General features: G+C 42.4%; 1 protein-coding gene across 9 annotated transcripts in view; it reads left to right on the top strand.

The window, feature by feature from the left end:
* The window catches only part of NBEA (neurobeachin), a 919,734-nt gene that overhangs the window by 222,389 nt on the left and 681,562 nt on the right, over positions 1 to 15,783 (top strand). For all 9 annotated transcript variants that reach the window (XM_073613318.1, XM_073613319.1, XM_073613325.1 and 6 more), the window contains exons 6-7: positions 4,596 to 4,722; positions 12,671 to 12,790. In XM_073613318.1, the coding sequence (XP_073469419.1) occupies positions 4,596 to 4,722; positions 12,671 to 12,790 (247 nt within the window). The remainder of the gene's footprint in view (positions 1 to 4,595; positions 4,723 to 12,670; positions 12,791 to 15,783) is intronic.

The raw sequence follows: 15,783 nt of genomic DNA, 5'->3' as shown, positions 1-15,783 counted from the left end.
AAAAACCCCAGCTCTGGCTTAACTATTTTTTTCTTTATCCTTTATCTTGCCACTAGCACATGTGGTGAGGGGAAATAACGACAATGAATTACAGACAGTAATAGAACCCCAAATGGAGGTTTTTTAGCTCTTTCTCACTCTATCCAAAAGAAGGAAAACATTTTTTGGAGTTGGGCTCTAAATCATTTGGCACTATGTAAATCTTTTTTTGTCTAAGGAATGGTAAATCTGTTTTGATGAAAATGGACACTTTACTACTAGTCTTTTTACATATCTGTAGCGAGCTTTCTCCTCTGTAGTCATTAGTTGTTTCTATTCCTGGAGATATTTAGTCGGCATCTCTTGTGACCTTTATAAGTCCATACTGGGATGATGTTTTTTCTGAATTTACATTTATTGCACAGCTGGCATCACATTTTTCTATTATTTTGTCACAATCGTGAATGTAATACACCCGCTGTACTGCTAAACTGCCTGCAGCTATTAATATGGCTTGTAAATGGGTTTGTGGCATTGAAACAATTGCTCTTCGATGATTTGTGTGTAGGAAAAGAACGTGTTTGAGTTTTATAAACCCGGTATGTAAACTAGAAGCAGCTGTGTGTTTTTTATTCAGTTGACACTTTTTATAGAAGAACTATAGTCTAAAGAAGATCTTTGATGCCTTAAAGCTGTCCATACACAGTTTAAAAGTTATCTGTTTCCTGCTGAATCGGCTAAAATTCAAGTTGTGGTTGACCTGGTCAGAACATCCAAGCTCAACAGACTTTGGTTGAAAAAATTCAAGGAGTATGGTGGAAAGTTTGTCAGCGGAACAATGACTGAATCCTATCGACTGTTTAGTGTAGATGGCCAAATCCATTTGTTTGTACAGCCAGTGGGCTGAATAAGAGAAATCTAGACATGTGTAGTGCTGTCCCTGTAGGGGCCGCTTGCAATAGCTGTTTCTTCCCTAATAGTACAGAAGATGGCCACCACCACAAGCACTAGTACATTCACACTGGCTCCAATCACAGTCTAAGGGATGTCTTTCCAAAATGTATTGCTTGAAGAAACTTTAACAGGTGAGGGGTTAGGAAATAGGATAACTCCAACGATTAGCACATAGCAATTAGAGGGCAATCTTCTCCTTGAGTAAACATGACTGTTGGACAGCCTAACCCCCCACAGCTGAAGACCATGAGTTAACTTTCTGATTAGGCTAAGACCTCACAGCTGAAGACCATGAAGCACGCTTCTTTGGCATCTGGTTACTTTGTAAGGCCCCTTTCACACGGGTTTTTCCGATTGTCCATTTTTCATCCATCCGTTGACAGATGAAAAAGGACACCAATGTATTTCTGTGGGCAAGCAGATGTCAGCGGATGATCATCCGCTTACGCCCGCCTCCGTTAACATCTGTTTTTTTAAACGGAAGAATCCCTATTTTTCATTTGTTTAAAAAATGGAAGGGACGAAAATGGATGTAAACAGACAAATGGTACATTTTTGCATTGGTAGAGGATGTAAAAAAAAAAAAAAAAAAAATAAGCCCTGTAATCAGCTTCTGGGCGGATCCACATTTAGGACCTCAGCTCCATACCGCTGAGGCCTCTAGAACAGCTGCACAGTCCATCAGGCTCTAGAATCCTCCCAGTGGAGAAGGAAGCCAGTTCTTCAGTGCTTCAAACTATTCTCCAGGGATTGACTGGAGCATGATAAATATTCAGCCTGGCTATTTGCATCTCTATCCTTAAGCTCTGGAAGCTTCTTCCAAAGGCAGGAGAAAGCAATCCTATTCTTAGCCTGTAAAGCTAAACAATCATTGCTACAAACAATGGCAACTGCCCCAACCTATTACTGGCCTTAACAAGCAAGTAACACGTGGAATGGGGGCAAAGCATGTCAAGAAACAAATAAAAATTCCTAACTCAACTTACCAGCCACCCTTCAACAAACCGAGTTGTCCTGTCTAACAGTTCATGCGACGCCCTTCCATATGCTCCTTGCTTGCCAGTTTTAGGTGGGGGCAGTTGCTGTTTGTACCACAGGTTATTTGGTGAGAGGGCGCACTGCCATTGTGCAATTTGCTGGGTGTCCAGTGCCCTACCATCCTACGCTACATCTAAAATTTGACGTTTGTCGTACAATCTACTTCCTCTAACTGAATGATCAATCCAAATATTTGCCTTCATTATCTGATATCTGCACCCCTTTAGTTGTGAAGAGAATTATATTCATAAAAATTAAACTATTGCACAAGATGTCTTGTATTTGGATTTTACCTCTGTGCAGATGTCTGGGAAAGCCTTAAGCCAATCACACAAGATGGAAATACATTTGAGAGCATTCAATACATAGATGGTACATTGGGCAGCAAAGTTTAATTCTGCTTTTAAAGAGAATTTGTCCTGAGAGAAATGTTGTAGCTGTCATTTTGTTACTGAAAATGCAACTGTAAAGTAGGAAAGGAGCATGTTGAAGTTTTATAAACCCCATGTGTGTACTAGAAGCAGCTTTTATACATTTATTGCTTACAGCGCAACTATAGTTTACTTATTTGCTTTGGTCAGTATCTCAAAACAAATATACTTGTGTTTTTCATCTTCTCAATCTGCATTCTGATTTTGGTTTATTAACTCCAAAGTATTGAAGCCAGTGGAGTCGGCATTGCATGCAGTCAACAAGCTTTTTTAGGGACATATTTAAAGAAGAATTCCAGCTATGGATGTAATTATGTATACCATAACTGGCCGATACCCCTGGAAGCTGGAAATCACAGAACTACACGCTAATCCAGTTGCTTCCAGGTCCTATGCCAAGCATCTTCCCTGCTGCAAAACACCAGCACCATTCCGAGATTGCTTTGCATTTTCTGAATGAATTCCAAATGTTTTCTGATTGGACAAGGTGGAGAGACAGGGTGGTGATGTCACTGGTATGCATAGTCATATTGGTCCAAACTGGACCACTGTAGTTATCTATAAATTATCCATACCTGGAATTCTTCTTTAAAATTCAATGTCTTTTTCATTTTTACTGACATATTTTCTCTGTACAGCTACAGGCATGCAGAACATTTTTATTTTTTTTTCAGCACTTTTAAGTTTTCAGGGCATATTTTAAAGGTTATGATAAAGGTTATGTAGTAAATGTATGTTACATCAGTTTTTTATCAAAAGAGTAGTAAAAGATGACTGAATTCTTAAAATAACCTTGCTGAAGACTATGACTTTTGTATGCATGGCAAACAATCATATGACCTAGAGTCTTATAATTTGGTTGTGTGATCTGGGCTGTAGGATCAACATTGTCAACAAATCTTTGCATTCCGTGTAGATCACAAGACCTATTGCTAAACCATTATAATGCAACTCTTCATTGTGCGATGCTCAAGCAATGGTTTGTGAAGCCTATGAACTAGCCTTAGCCTAGGCTTAGCCTCGGTTCACACCAGAGGCGGCACGACTTGCAGGTCGTCTCACCGAGGCGACCTGCACACGACTGCCCGGGCGACTTGCAAAACGACTTCTGTATAGAAGTCTATGCAAGTCGCCCCAAGTCGCGCCCGAAGTTGTACAGGAACCTTTTTCTAAGTCGGAGCGACTTGCGTCGCTCCCCTTAGAACGGTTCCATAGCACAGAACGGGAGGCGACTTGTCAGGCGACTAGGTGTGTGAACCGAGCCTCAAGCATAACTCAGCCCATCAATTTAACAGTTCCAAAAAACAGTTACGGCATGCTGGGAATGCAAACTGTCACATATGCTTGTGCTCTCAACTGTCAACCAAACTCAAACCATCAATTGGCTGGCGTCATAACTGATCACATATACAGCACTATGGCAGTAGCGAATTAAACAGAAGCTAAAATGTCAGCTCCCTTGGCTGGAAAGGATAGAGTTTAGTTCCACTTTAAAGCCCCACTCCAGGAAAAATATGAACACCCCCCCTCCACCATTCCCTTTACCCCACTCTAACCCATCCTGTTGGCCACTGTTTCTGGGCCTGGGGAACCGCTAACCCAATAATGCTAATAGTCCCTCACAAGTGGGTCCACTACACACTCCTGCTGACGTCACTACTCTTCTTGATCCCGGGAGGAGCCTGCTGCTGGACAGCCAGTGTTAAGTGACACCCAAATAAGGACCCACCAGATGTAAACAGAAGAGGAGGTAGGGCTCGGAAATGCAGCATAACATGACCGTGGCTTTTTTTTCCTCTTAAAGTGGTTCTAAAGCCTAAACATTTTTTACCTTAATGCACACACACAGGACCCCATGGGAAGCTACTTGGGGGGGGGGGGGGGGGGTGTTTAACAGTATCCAGAAAATTATCAAAATAAATGAAATGCTTAATTTCCATACTTCATGTTTTAATAAGTGGTTTTATGTATACATACTTGTGCAGAGGAATGTTGGTATTGGGAATTGGCAATCAGTTAACATTTTCCTAACACCTGAATGGGCATTGTGTGGTACCATACTTTTGTTTCTGTATTTTATATATACGCCCTAATTGATTTTTTTGGGCTGAATTAGAGCAAGTTGCAGCTAAGAACATGAAGATTTGTTTTTATAATTCAATGCAATTCATGACCTGACTCTTCTTGTTTCAGCTTTCGCACAAGTAAAGGCGTTGGTTATTCTGCACATTTTGTGGGTAACTGTTTGATAGTCACTTCCCTGAAATCAAAAGGAAAAGGGTTCCAGCACTGTGTGAAGTATGATTTCCAGCCACGCAAGGTAAGCATAGGAAGAAAGGCGCTTGTGTGTCCTTAAATACTACTGTATGGTGGAATAAGGTTTTAGAGGAGAAAGTAGTAATAACAGAAATAGGAATGGAAGAATAGAAATTGTGTGTTTGCGTTATTTATAGCAGTAACACAGAGACATTAATTAAAGTCAACAAGCAATGTCCACTACGTTTAATGTACTTGGTCTCCAATTGTGGTTTGTTTTCTTTTTCATTATAGTCCATGATTTTTCAGACTATGACAAGGGAGTATATATTTTTCATGTAGGTATTTGCAAAATACGTGTGTTGGTGCATCAGGGGCTCAGCTTGAATGTATTTTTAATGGGGGAAAAAAGTATAATATATGTCATACATGCATGGGAACAATGAGCACAGCTGCTTCCATCCTACAGTAATTCCTCCCTAGGTCACAGCTAGAGGTTTATGCAGGCTGAACATATCTATCATTGCTGCATTCAGCAAGCCTGATGTAACCAATGTGGTCAGTTTACATATCATTGATGTATTACTCTGGCTTAAAGCAGTATTAAACCAAAAATGTAATGTATTGCTGCTTACCAATTTTTTTTATAGATGTGATGCCTGCATTGGTTTTCTTTTAGGCTTTCTTTCTTTACCTGTAAAATCCTTTTCTTTGAAGTACATCATGGGACACAGAGGTCCCTCCCTTCTTGGTATGCATGTGTATTGCTTTGCTACAAAACTGAGGTACTCCCACCAATGGGAGGGGTTATATAGGGAGTGCACTTTTTAATTTAGGGCGTGCCAGTCTCCATCACCTGAAGGTGGCCTATAACCAACATAGTAACTACTATGGCTCTGTGTCCCGTGATGTACTTCAAAGAAAAGGATTTTACAGGTAAGCTGTTAAAAAAAATCCTATTTTTCAGACAGCCGCTTCACCTTCTCTCCCTCCTGCAGCTGTCAGCCAAAAGGCCATACAGGGAGATCGGTGCTTGCAATTTTCCCCCGTTGCACTGATCATCCCCCAATGTCCACCGTGTTGTCCTCCTCCAGCCCCTGTGTTCTCCGGACCCCTGTGTCCTCTTCCTCTGGCCCGCTGTGCTCCTCCTCCACCCCCCCTCATCCCCCGCAGCCGGCTCCCTCCTCTCCCGCCGACTGCGGGGGTATGTGTCAGGATGGAGTGGAGGAAGGAGCCAGTAAATAAGTAATTTACTGGCTCCTTCCTTTTCTGAATTTGACACAGTAAGCAATCTCTCCTGTGTCCTTTGATAACTGAGCTGAGTAAACTGTCTGTTACTCTGCTTCAGTTTATGAATGAACAGGAGCCTATGTCTCCTGTTCATTTTCAATGCGGAAGGTGCTGAGAAAGAGACTGGAGAATCTGTGTCCTCAGACTCTTTCTCTGTCTCAAAGGGGAGATGTCAGGGGTCTGTTCAGACCCCTGATATCTCACTAAAACCCACCAACAGGGCTGTTAAAAAAAAAAAATGCAGTAAATATTACAAAATTAAATTGTAAAAAAGTGATAAAAAATAAAATCAGGCTTACTGATAGTCCTCCACCCCTCCCCCCAAAAAGCATTGTGAAAGAAAAAAAGAAAAACAAATTCTATTGTAAAAAAAACCCAAAAACATAAAAATGACACCGTCCACTGCCCCATACTCCCACATGCATAGGGCTGTCATAGTAGTTTTTGTTGTGGAGCTGTGTTATAAGAGAATAGCGGCTTTAGAGTAGAACCCCCGATTCCAAAGAAGTTGGCACGCTGTTTAAAATTTACACAAAAATGTAATGCAATGATTTGCAAATCTCATGAACCTATATTTTATTCACAACAAAAAATAGAAAACATATCAAATTGGTTAAGTGAGAAAATGTGCAATTTTAAGGAAAAAATAAGGTAATTTTTAAATTTGGGGCAGCAACACCTCTCAAAAAAGTTGTGATGGGGCCGTGTTTACCACGGTTTAGCATCCCCTCTAAACAGCACTCTATGAACATCTAGGAACTGAGGAGTCAGTTACTGGAGTTTAGGGAGAGGAATGTTGTCTCATTCTTGCCTGCTATAGGATTCTAACTGCTCAACAGCCCTGGGTCATCTTTGTCATATTGTTGTTTCAAGATGTGCCAAATGTTTTCGAATGGTGAAAGATCTGGACTGCAGACAGGCAGTTAAGAACCTAGACTCTTCTAGTATGAAGACGTTGTCTGGATGGGAGCATATGCTTTTGAACTTTGCACTGATAACAAGCCAAATGGTCCCTCTCCTCTTTAGTCCGGAGGATGTGACACCCATGGTTGCCAAAAAGAATGTCAAATTTTATTTTGTCTGACCACAGAACAGTTTTCCACTTTGCAACAGACCATTTTAAATGAGCTTTGGCTCAGAGAAGATAGCGACATTTCTGGATCATTTTCAGATATGGCTTCTTCCTTATATGATTGGGCTTTACCTTAAATTTTTGGATATTACAGCGGACTGTGTTCAGACAGCGATTTTTGGAGGTATTCCTGTGCCCATGCTGTGATGTCCTTAACAGAATAATACCTGTTTTCTAATGCCGTGCTGCCTGAGGGCCCCCGAAGATCAAGGGCATCTAATACTGTGTTTTGGCCTGAAACCCCTGCCCATCTTTACTTCTGATACACTCTGGGGGTTATTTACGAAAGGCAAATCCACTTTGCACTACAAGTGCCCTTGGAAGTGCAATCACTGTAGATCTGAGGGGACGCTCTGCTGATTTTATCATCCAATCATGTGCAAGCTAAAATGCTGTTTTCATTTTCCTTGCATGTCCCCCTTAAATCTACAGCGACTGAACTTCCAAGCGCACTTGTAGTGCAAAGTGGATTTGCCTTTCATAAATAACCCCCTCTGTGTCTCTATGATGCTCTGTGTAAGATAATCCTTTTTTTTTTTTTTTTTTTTTTTTTTATACCCGATCAGGTTACTGACCTGTTGCCAGTTAACCCAATTAGTTGCAAATGTTCTTCCAGCTCTTCCTTGTTAGTACCACAACTTTTTGTTGCCTTCTCCCAAATTTTTTGAGACTTATTACTGCTATCAATTTAAAAATTTGCTTATTCTTTTATTCAAATTGTACATTTTCTCACTTTAAGCATTTGATATGTTTTCTATTTTCTACGATGAATATAATATGGGCTTATGAGATTTGCAAATTATTGCATTCTTTTTTTTATTTAGATAGCATCCTAACTTTTTTGGAATTGGGTTTGTAAAAACTCATCTCTTGGGCCTCCATCACGCTTACGCTGTATACTAAGAAAGTTAAAGTGTTACTAAACCCAGGAACCTGCATTCACTATATCTGGTCTCCCACAGTACTTGGAAATGTATTTATTTTGGTAAATATAAACTGCTAAATACCTTTTCTCATCAGCAGTATATAGCAGTCTTGTGACTTCTGTTAGTGTCCAGCCAGGTACTGGTTAAAGCTTGTAGGAGGAGTTTTCTGACTGACCTATGAGACTGCAAGACCCCTGACCTTCTGGACAGTGCTGATTGGCCCTGTACTGATCACATGCATCCTCCCAAGAAAAAAAAAAAAAACCTCTCTAGCAATCCCCCCCAAGCTGAGTATGTGCAGCCCAACTCCATAGATTACGTGTTATCAGGAAATTATTAGGAGTCAGTGGAAAGAGGGGGAGGATCAAACAGCCTTTTTACACAATGCACAGGATTAACCCCTTAGGTTCCACAGTGAGTATAACAAGCATACTTTACTGCATATACAGACTGATTTTACTATTGTGGGTTTAGTAACACTTTAACTGATTGCCGACCAGCCACCACAGTTATACTGCGGCAAGCTGGCTCAGCTGCGCGAATCGACTTAGGGGTACGCTGGGTTGGTACACAGCTTTCTGTGGGCGTGCGCATGTGCGCCGATTGGCCAGTAGGAGAGCCAATCAGCTGGTCCGATGAACTCTATGTGCGCCAGCCGCCCGCGATCATTCCCCGCAGAGACAGAACGGGGATCTGCCTGTGTAAACAAGGCAGATCTCCATTCTGACAGGAGATGAGACAGAGGTCTTGCCTTTCTGCTATGCAGGAAGACGGATCTGTGTGTTGTTCCGAGAAGCCCATCTCCCATACAGTTAGTAAACACACTTAAAGCGGGGGTTCACCCACACCGCCAAAAAAAAAAAAAATATTAAAAGCCAGCAGCTACAAATACTGCAGCTGCTGACTTTTAATACATGGCCACTTACCTGTCCCAGGGTCCAGCGATGTTGGCAGGGGACGCCGAGAACCCGCTCGGTTCTCGGCAGCTGCCGCCGCCATCCTGGGTGAGGGAATCAGGAAGTGAAGCGTTGCGGCTTCACTTCCTGGTTCCCTACTGCGCATGCGCAAGTCGCGCTGCGCGTCCCTAGTGGTCCCCGCTCTCTCCTGGGAGCTGCGTGTTCCCAGCAGACAGCGCGGTCGGGACGGGAAGAGGCATAGACTCCCATGGGAGTCTATGCCGGAAGTGGGTGCAAATACCTGTCTTAGACAGGTATCTGCACCCCCCTCCCCCCTGAAAGGTGCCAAATGTGACACCGGAGGGGGGGAGGGTTCCGAAAAGCGGAAGTTCCATTTTTGTGTGGAACTCCGCTTTAACACCGTTAACCCCTTGATCGCCCCTGATGTTAACCCTTCCCTGCCAGTGTCAATACAATAACAGTGCATATTTTTTAGCACTGATCACTGTAATAATGTCAATGGTTCCCAAAAAAGTGCCAAAAATGTCAGGTGTTCGTTCTGTCCACCACAATGTCGCAGTCTCGCTAAAAATCACTGATCACCGCCATTACTAGTAAAAAAAAAAAAAAATAATAATAAAAATGTCATAACTCTATCCCCTATTTTGTAGACGCTATAACTTTTGCACAAACCAATCAATATGTAGCAGAATACAAATGACAAAATTACAGAATACAAAATTGTCGGTCTTTTTTTTTGTTTATAGTGCAAAAAACAAAACCCGCAGAGGTGATCAAATACCACCAAAAGAAAGCTCTATTTGTGGGGTAAAAAGGACATCAACTTTATTTGGGTACAGCGATGCACAAATGCGCAATTGTCAGTTAAAGTAAAACAGTGCCGTATCACAAAAAATGGCCCGGTCATTAAGGGGGTAAATCCTTCTGGTCCTTAAGTGGTTAAAGCTGATTTCCAGCTTTGCTTTCAGTTGCAAGAGTTTGATTGGGCTAAGCTGGCCCAAACAAACTATTCCCTACACTAACGTGCACCTACTTGGCTGTTGTACAAACTGTATGTTGCCTCAGCTACATATAGTATACAGCACAGTTTTCTAGGTGTGAGACGAGACCTTCCTTTCTCACACCTGGAACAAAATAGCATTGGTCTGAGCGGTGTTTAGCCATTCATAGGCAGCTTTGTATTCTTTGCTTGTGTGCCAAGTAATGTATAAGTCTCTCACTCTGCATTTATGATCCCTTTTTTCTCTAGAAGGCCAGTACTATTTTTGTATAGGCATTATCCAAGCTCCAAGACTGAAATGCTGACTCGGACATAACGCAGTTACGTACATATCAGTACATGTGTAGTAGACATTATGTTCTTGGTTGCACATACATGTTTTTTCTACAACTGCTTAGCCACCCCATGGCTGCTTCTCAATCTGTGATTCCATTGTAAAAATGGATCAGATTCACACAGCTCATTCGTCTGTGACCTGGCAGTGGGGAAAAAAACTATCAGAGGCTCCCATACTGTATAATATCTGGGGAAAGGAAGACTAATGAAATGCTTCCTGTACCTGAAATGGACTGATAATCATCTGATGACCTCACAACAAACACACACATATATACACACACACACACACGCATATATGCACATACGCACATATATACAGAAACATATACACACATATACACACGCAAAAACACTGTTGTATATTGAAATTTCAGGAATTAAGCCATGCAGACAGGTGCACTTTAAAATGGGCCTCCTTGTGCATGTATATTATTCTTTTGATAGCAGTTAATGTCATCTAAAGCCTGTCTTAGTTTTCCTTCCTTGAATCAGTTTAAGGACATTCTTGCACATCACATGCATATTAGCATTAATTTAACTTGGTCTATCTGTAATTTCACCCTGAACTCATTAGTCTAAGTCAATACTAATGGAAATATTTAATAACATGGGTCTGGATGGTATCACATGATTGTGATATGTCTCAGTGTGGCTTCAAAGCCATGGTACAAACTAAATTGCATGCCAGTGAATCTGATACTTAGGTTTTATCATTTGGATTGTCTGTATCCTTTCAAGATTGGTTGAAGTGACTGAACCTTGAACCTTGGCACAGTTTGCCTTTTAGAATTTAAACAGTGATTGACATTGTAGTAATTATTCTTTACTTGTAAGTACTAAATTCTCTATGAAGCCATATACAACATTTAATAATGATCGACTTAAAAGACTGAAGGAAGCACTGATGACATTTTAAGCTGAGGACTAATAAGAATTCCAGAACAATTTCCCAATAAAGATAAAGTCTGATTTCCTCTAGTCTGTAGAGCTCCGTGGGAGAAGCATATAGGCCCCATCTTAAGCGATATTTGGGATGACGTTTTGCAGTCTCTTCAACAAGTCTTTCTCTCTCAGCATAGGATATATAGAACATCTGAATTTTAATATTCTATTGATGTGATGGGCTACCCCTGTTGTGACAGGTTTGGGTACCCTACAGGATCCCTTATCCATCCTTTGTGATGATGTCCCAAACTAAAGAAGTTTTGGGCTGAGGTTGTTTGTACCCTAAATGTTTTTTTAGGGATTAACCTTCCCGTGAAACCCCTTATGGGCCTTTTAGGCTATGTCAATTCCTTATCCATGGAACATGATTTAATGATTGCTGTTTCTTGAACTTTGTTCATAGCTCATAGGTTGATTGAACTCAACTGAACCTTGCCCCACCCACCCACCTACGGTTTCAGAATGGAAAACTGATCCTAAGAAATGCGTTTCCTATGGGGGAAAAAATAAACCTACTTATCTCAGCAACTCTATGCAAAAATGTAATGCTCTGTGGTCTCAATGGACTAGTTATATGTGCCCTACTCTTTCCTAGGTCTCTGTGCCATAGTATAAGTATGCCAGTCATGTTTTTCCACATTGTCATGTCTAATTGTGGAATGTTGCCAGCTGAGGCCTATGTAGCGGATACTTTGTAATGCTACTTCCCTTTGGTGTGGTCGCTCTTCCTTCTGTATTTTCTCCACCCTGTATGGCGATCGGTTTCTGTGTTGTTCAGTTTATCAAAATATCAAATTTATCAAAAAAAAAAAAGAATACAAACTAAGATGGCAGCTTTCTTGGCTGTAAAGGATAAGATGGAGGGTTTACTTCTGCTTTAAAATTGGCCTTCTCTGCTCATTGCACACATATATGAGGCTAAGCAGGAAGAATTATAAATGTCAGTGTTGTTACCGAGGGGGGTGCTGTTAAACCTTTTATGCATCAACCCTCTACATTTAGTATACGATCATATATTAGCAGTACTGTATATTTTTGATTGATCTTTGAAACAATCTGTTTTTCCTATTTATCTTTTTATTATTTTGTGATATTCATAATATTTTATCTCTCTGTGTGTAATGTTGATCCTGCTGCTTTGAAAAGTCCCAGTTTAGGGTGCTAAGTCTGTGGCTGACATTATGCACACTCTGAATTCTAGGGTATGCTGGGTCCTCTTGTTTCACTGCAGATATAGATCTATGGCTTGCCTGTCGCTTGTATAGAAAAATGTTTTTAATACTGAAGGCATCGAATCTACTCTGCCTGGTGTTATTTAAAAATAAGGTGTGCTCTAAGTCTGAATGATTGAAAATAATTTAAATGTATGCAAATACTGTAATCCTTTCTTCTGTAAAAGGTGACATGTCCATTATTAGATCGCCATGTTTTACACTAATACCCCAAATCCTGTTTTTATCCAGTGGTACATGATCAGCATTGTACACATCTACAACCGCTGGAGGAACAGTGAAATCCGCTGCTATGTAAATGGCCAGTTAGTATCTTATGGAGACATGGCATGGCACGTCAACACAAATGATGTAAGTATTCATTGGAAGGATGTAGATGTATTGAAGCGAAGCTCTTGTATTCAATGTTTTAATACTTATTTGAATTTTTACAGATGTAACAAGACATGGTCACAGATCTTGCATACACATTAAAGGAATTCTTTTGTGTTTTTTTTTAATATGTGACGCTTAGTACAAACCTTAGCCATGGCTTACTGGACTGGTTTTAGAACCTGCTTCTGAGAGACATCTCAAGGCCACTTTACTTTTCTCATCAGAACAGACTAATAGGCCAGGCTGAATTGGAAGCTGCTTACTCCTTGGATTAAGGTTTCCTAAGATGCAAATCTGCTCCTAGCTCAGATCCTTGCCCACTGACTATAACTCAGAGGCAACACACTATTTGAACAATTATGCTTGGCCTAATCCTTATTACACCACTCCTTACTCATCCTTTATGTAACACTCGCCAAGGAGGGAAACTTAGGATCTTCCATTACTGCGGAGGTGGGAGAAGGAGCTACAGACAAATTTCACACACGTCCAAAAGGACCACGTGGTCTTTTTTGCCCATAAAGCTTTGTTTACCTGTAAATACACAAAAAGTCAGATACAACTATTGACCTAATGTTAAGAACTCTCGTCAAACTGTACAAGATCTATCTACAAATCTCGTCCTTAAGCCAGAGGGGCCCTCTCTCATATCTTCAGGCACTGCCCAAAACTCCAGGATTGCTGGAGCACAGTGAAAACTTCCATTGCTGCCCTCGTGGGTATGTCTGGTGCAAATACTCCAGCAGTCTATTACACAAAATACCTTTATCTTTCAAAGACTACAATAATACATTATTCATTATCACTTTAGCATTAAAAGAACAAAATAGGAAGGGAAATATCTACAAATGTTGTGAACAGACACAAACTCTAGGGAGACCAAATAGATGTTTTGCTCCCCACTAATATATCACCTATTTACTGTATAACGCATCTACGGCACTGGTGGTGCAATCCCTTTCCTACCACTGACCAGAGGGGAAAGGGTGGAGAAGACTGTGATATCCCTCCACCCCCCCCCCCTTTTTTTTTTTTTACCTTCTGCCTCTATTGATTTTCCTTCTCAACACCTTTCACCACAACTTTCCCTACTCAGCTAAGTCCTGCCATATAGATCCTCCACCCATCACAAAGACTCCCCCACACTTTCTCCTTCACCAACATAATACACTCTTCTACTCTCCCTTTAACCAGAACAAAAAGACCTCGTTTTGAGTTGAGCTGTATTTTTGCTGCCCACCAACTGTCCCCCCCCCCCCCCCCCCTTAAGCTGCAATAGGCGGCAGAGGGGATGTTTACATGGCGCCACTGTGATGCTTCACTTTGCCACCATGGCAAAATGACCCGACATGTAGCGAACAAAGCAGGAAACTACTGCTCGCCTAAGCCGATCCTAGTTAGAATGTGTACATGTGAAAGCCTCAGTTAATGCTGCTCCTCAGACAACGCCCACTAATGCGTTTCACCCCACTCACCAGGGCTTAGTCAGACCCCCATCATTAAGTCCCAGTGGGTGGGGTGAAACGCTTCAGAGGGTGTGGGTTATTGGGTGGCATTGACTGAGGCTTTCACATGTACACGTTCAGTTTCCTGCTTTATTATCACTTCTCACTGGATGAGTTTTTATTCATGCTGGCATCCTTATAATCCTGAACACCAGCAGGACTTTACACCTCAGCTTGGAGTGACACCGTCCGGTACACATGTAAATCAATGAGGAAGCTCTGCAAATGTGTGATTGTCAGCAAAAATGGGGTTAAAACAAGTGGTGAGGAGGCTTCACAGCTTTCCGTTGCCCTCCTTCCTCGGCTCTAGCCTGGTCCAGTCCCCTCCTTTTGTGGCCTGCTAGACTGCAAGGCCACGCCGGATGCCTTCTTCCTGTGAAGGGCCCAGTGGTGTCCCCTGTGCGGGGCATCTGTAGGCGCCCCCTGTGCGGGGTCTCAGCCAGTGCCCCCTGTGAGGGGTTCAGTGGTGCCCCCTGTGCAGGGTTTCCATAGGCGCCCCTTGTGCGGGGTCTCAACAAGTACCCTCCTGTGAGGGATCTAGTGGTGCCCCTTGTGAGAAGCCTTGGTCAGCAACCCATGTGCGGGGCCTCGGTTGATGTCCCCCGTGTGGGACCTCGGTGACTCCCCTGTGCGGGGCCTAAGGCGGCGGAGGTTTCAGTCGGCGCCTCCCCTGTGTTCTTTGCGTTTTCACAGATGGCGCTTAGGCATATAGGCTAGTAAATGGCGCTCCCTTACCTCATCGATCTCGACTGATCCTATGTCTGGCTCTGCCGTCATGGATGTGGCCCACCTTGCGGGGTTGGTGACCACACTCCCTGTCCTGTCAGTGAGGTTGTTCCTTCACAACTGCAGTGGCGCACAAGAAGGTGGTGGTTGTCTCCCTTATTACATCTGTGCAGGAAGCTTTGAAGATGGAGGATGCAGCTGTGGCTGCGGCGGAGGTGCCGGTCCCCTTGGCACCCATAAACTCACACGGCAAAAGCGTTCCCTTCTCCCTCCTGTTTTGGAATATTTGTTCGTATAGACTGGAAGTGTCCAAAGCATTCCTTTGTGGTTCCAAAGACGCTTTGCTGTGAGGTACCCCTTTGTGGGGTCCCTCCTTAAAGAGTGGACTGTTCCTCCAGTAGTGGACCCCCTGTCTTTAGGTTGCGCAAGGCGACCATGATCTGTTAGAGGAGTCTCCGACTTTTAAGGATCCGGCTGACATACCTGGAGGGGGAGCAGATTCCCTCTGCTTTCGCTGAGTTGGCGGACAAGTTGGTCTGGGGGCTGCAGTTTGTATGCAATGCCTCTTGGCCACAGTTCCCTTGGTTGCTAAGCTATCTGTTTCTACAGTGGTGCTTATACATGTATTGGGGCTTAAGTGTTGGTCTGCTGACTGGGCTTCTAAAAAAGCTCTGACTGGGTTAACATTTCCAGGCAATTGTCTGTTTGGGGCTACCACAAGTCTTCCACAGTCTGAAA

The sequence above is a fragment of the Aquarana catesbeiana genome, linkage group LG02, assembly GCF_042186555.1.
Source record: "Aquarana catesbeiana isolate 2022-GZ linkage group LG02, ASM4218655v1, whole genome shotgun sequence".
Taxonomy (NCBI): domain Eukaryota; kingdom Metazoa; phylum Chordata; class Amphibia; order Anura; family Ranidae; genus Aquarana; species Aquarana catesbeiana.
The sequence above is the reverse complement of the archived record's forward strand: the minus strand, read 5'-3'. Positions and strand labels throughout refer to the sequence as shown.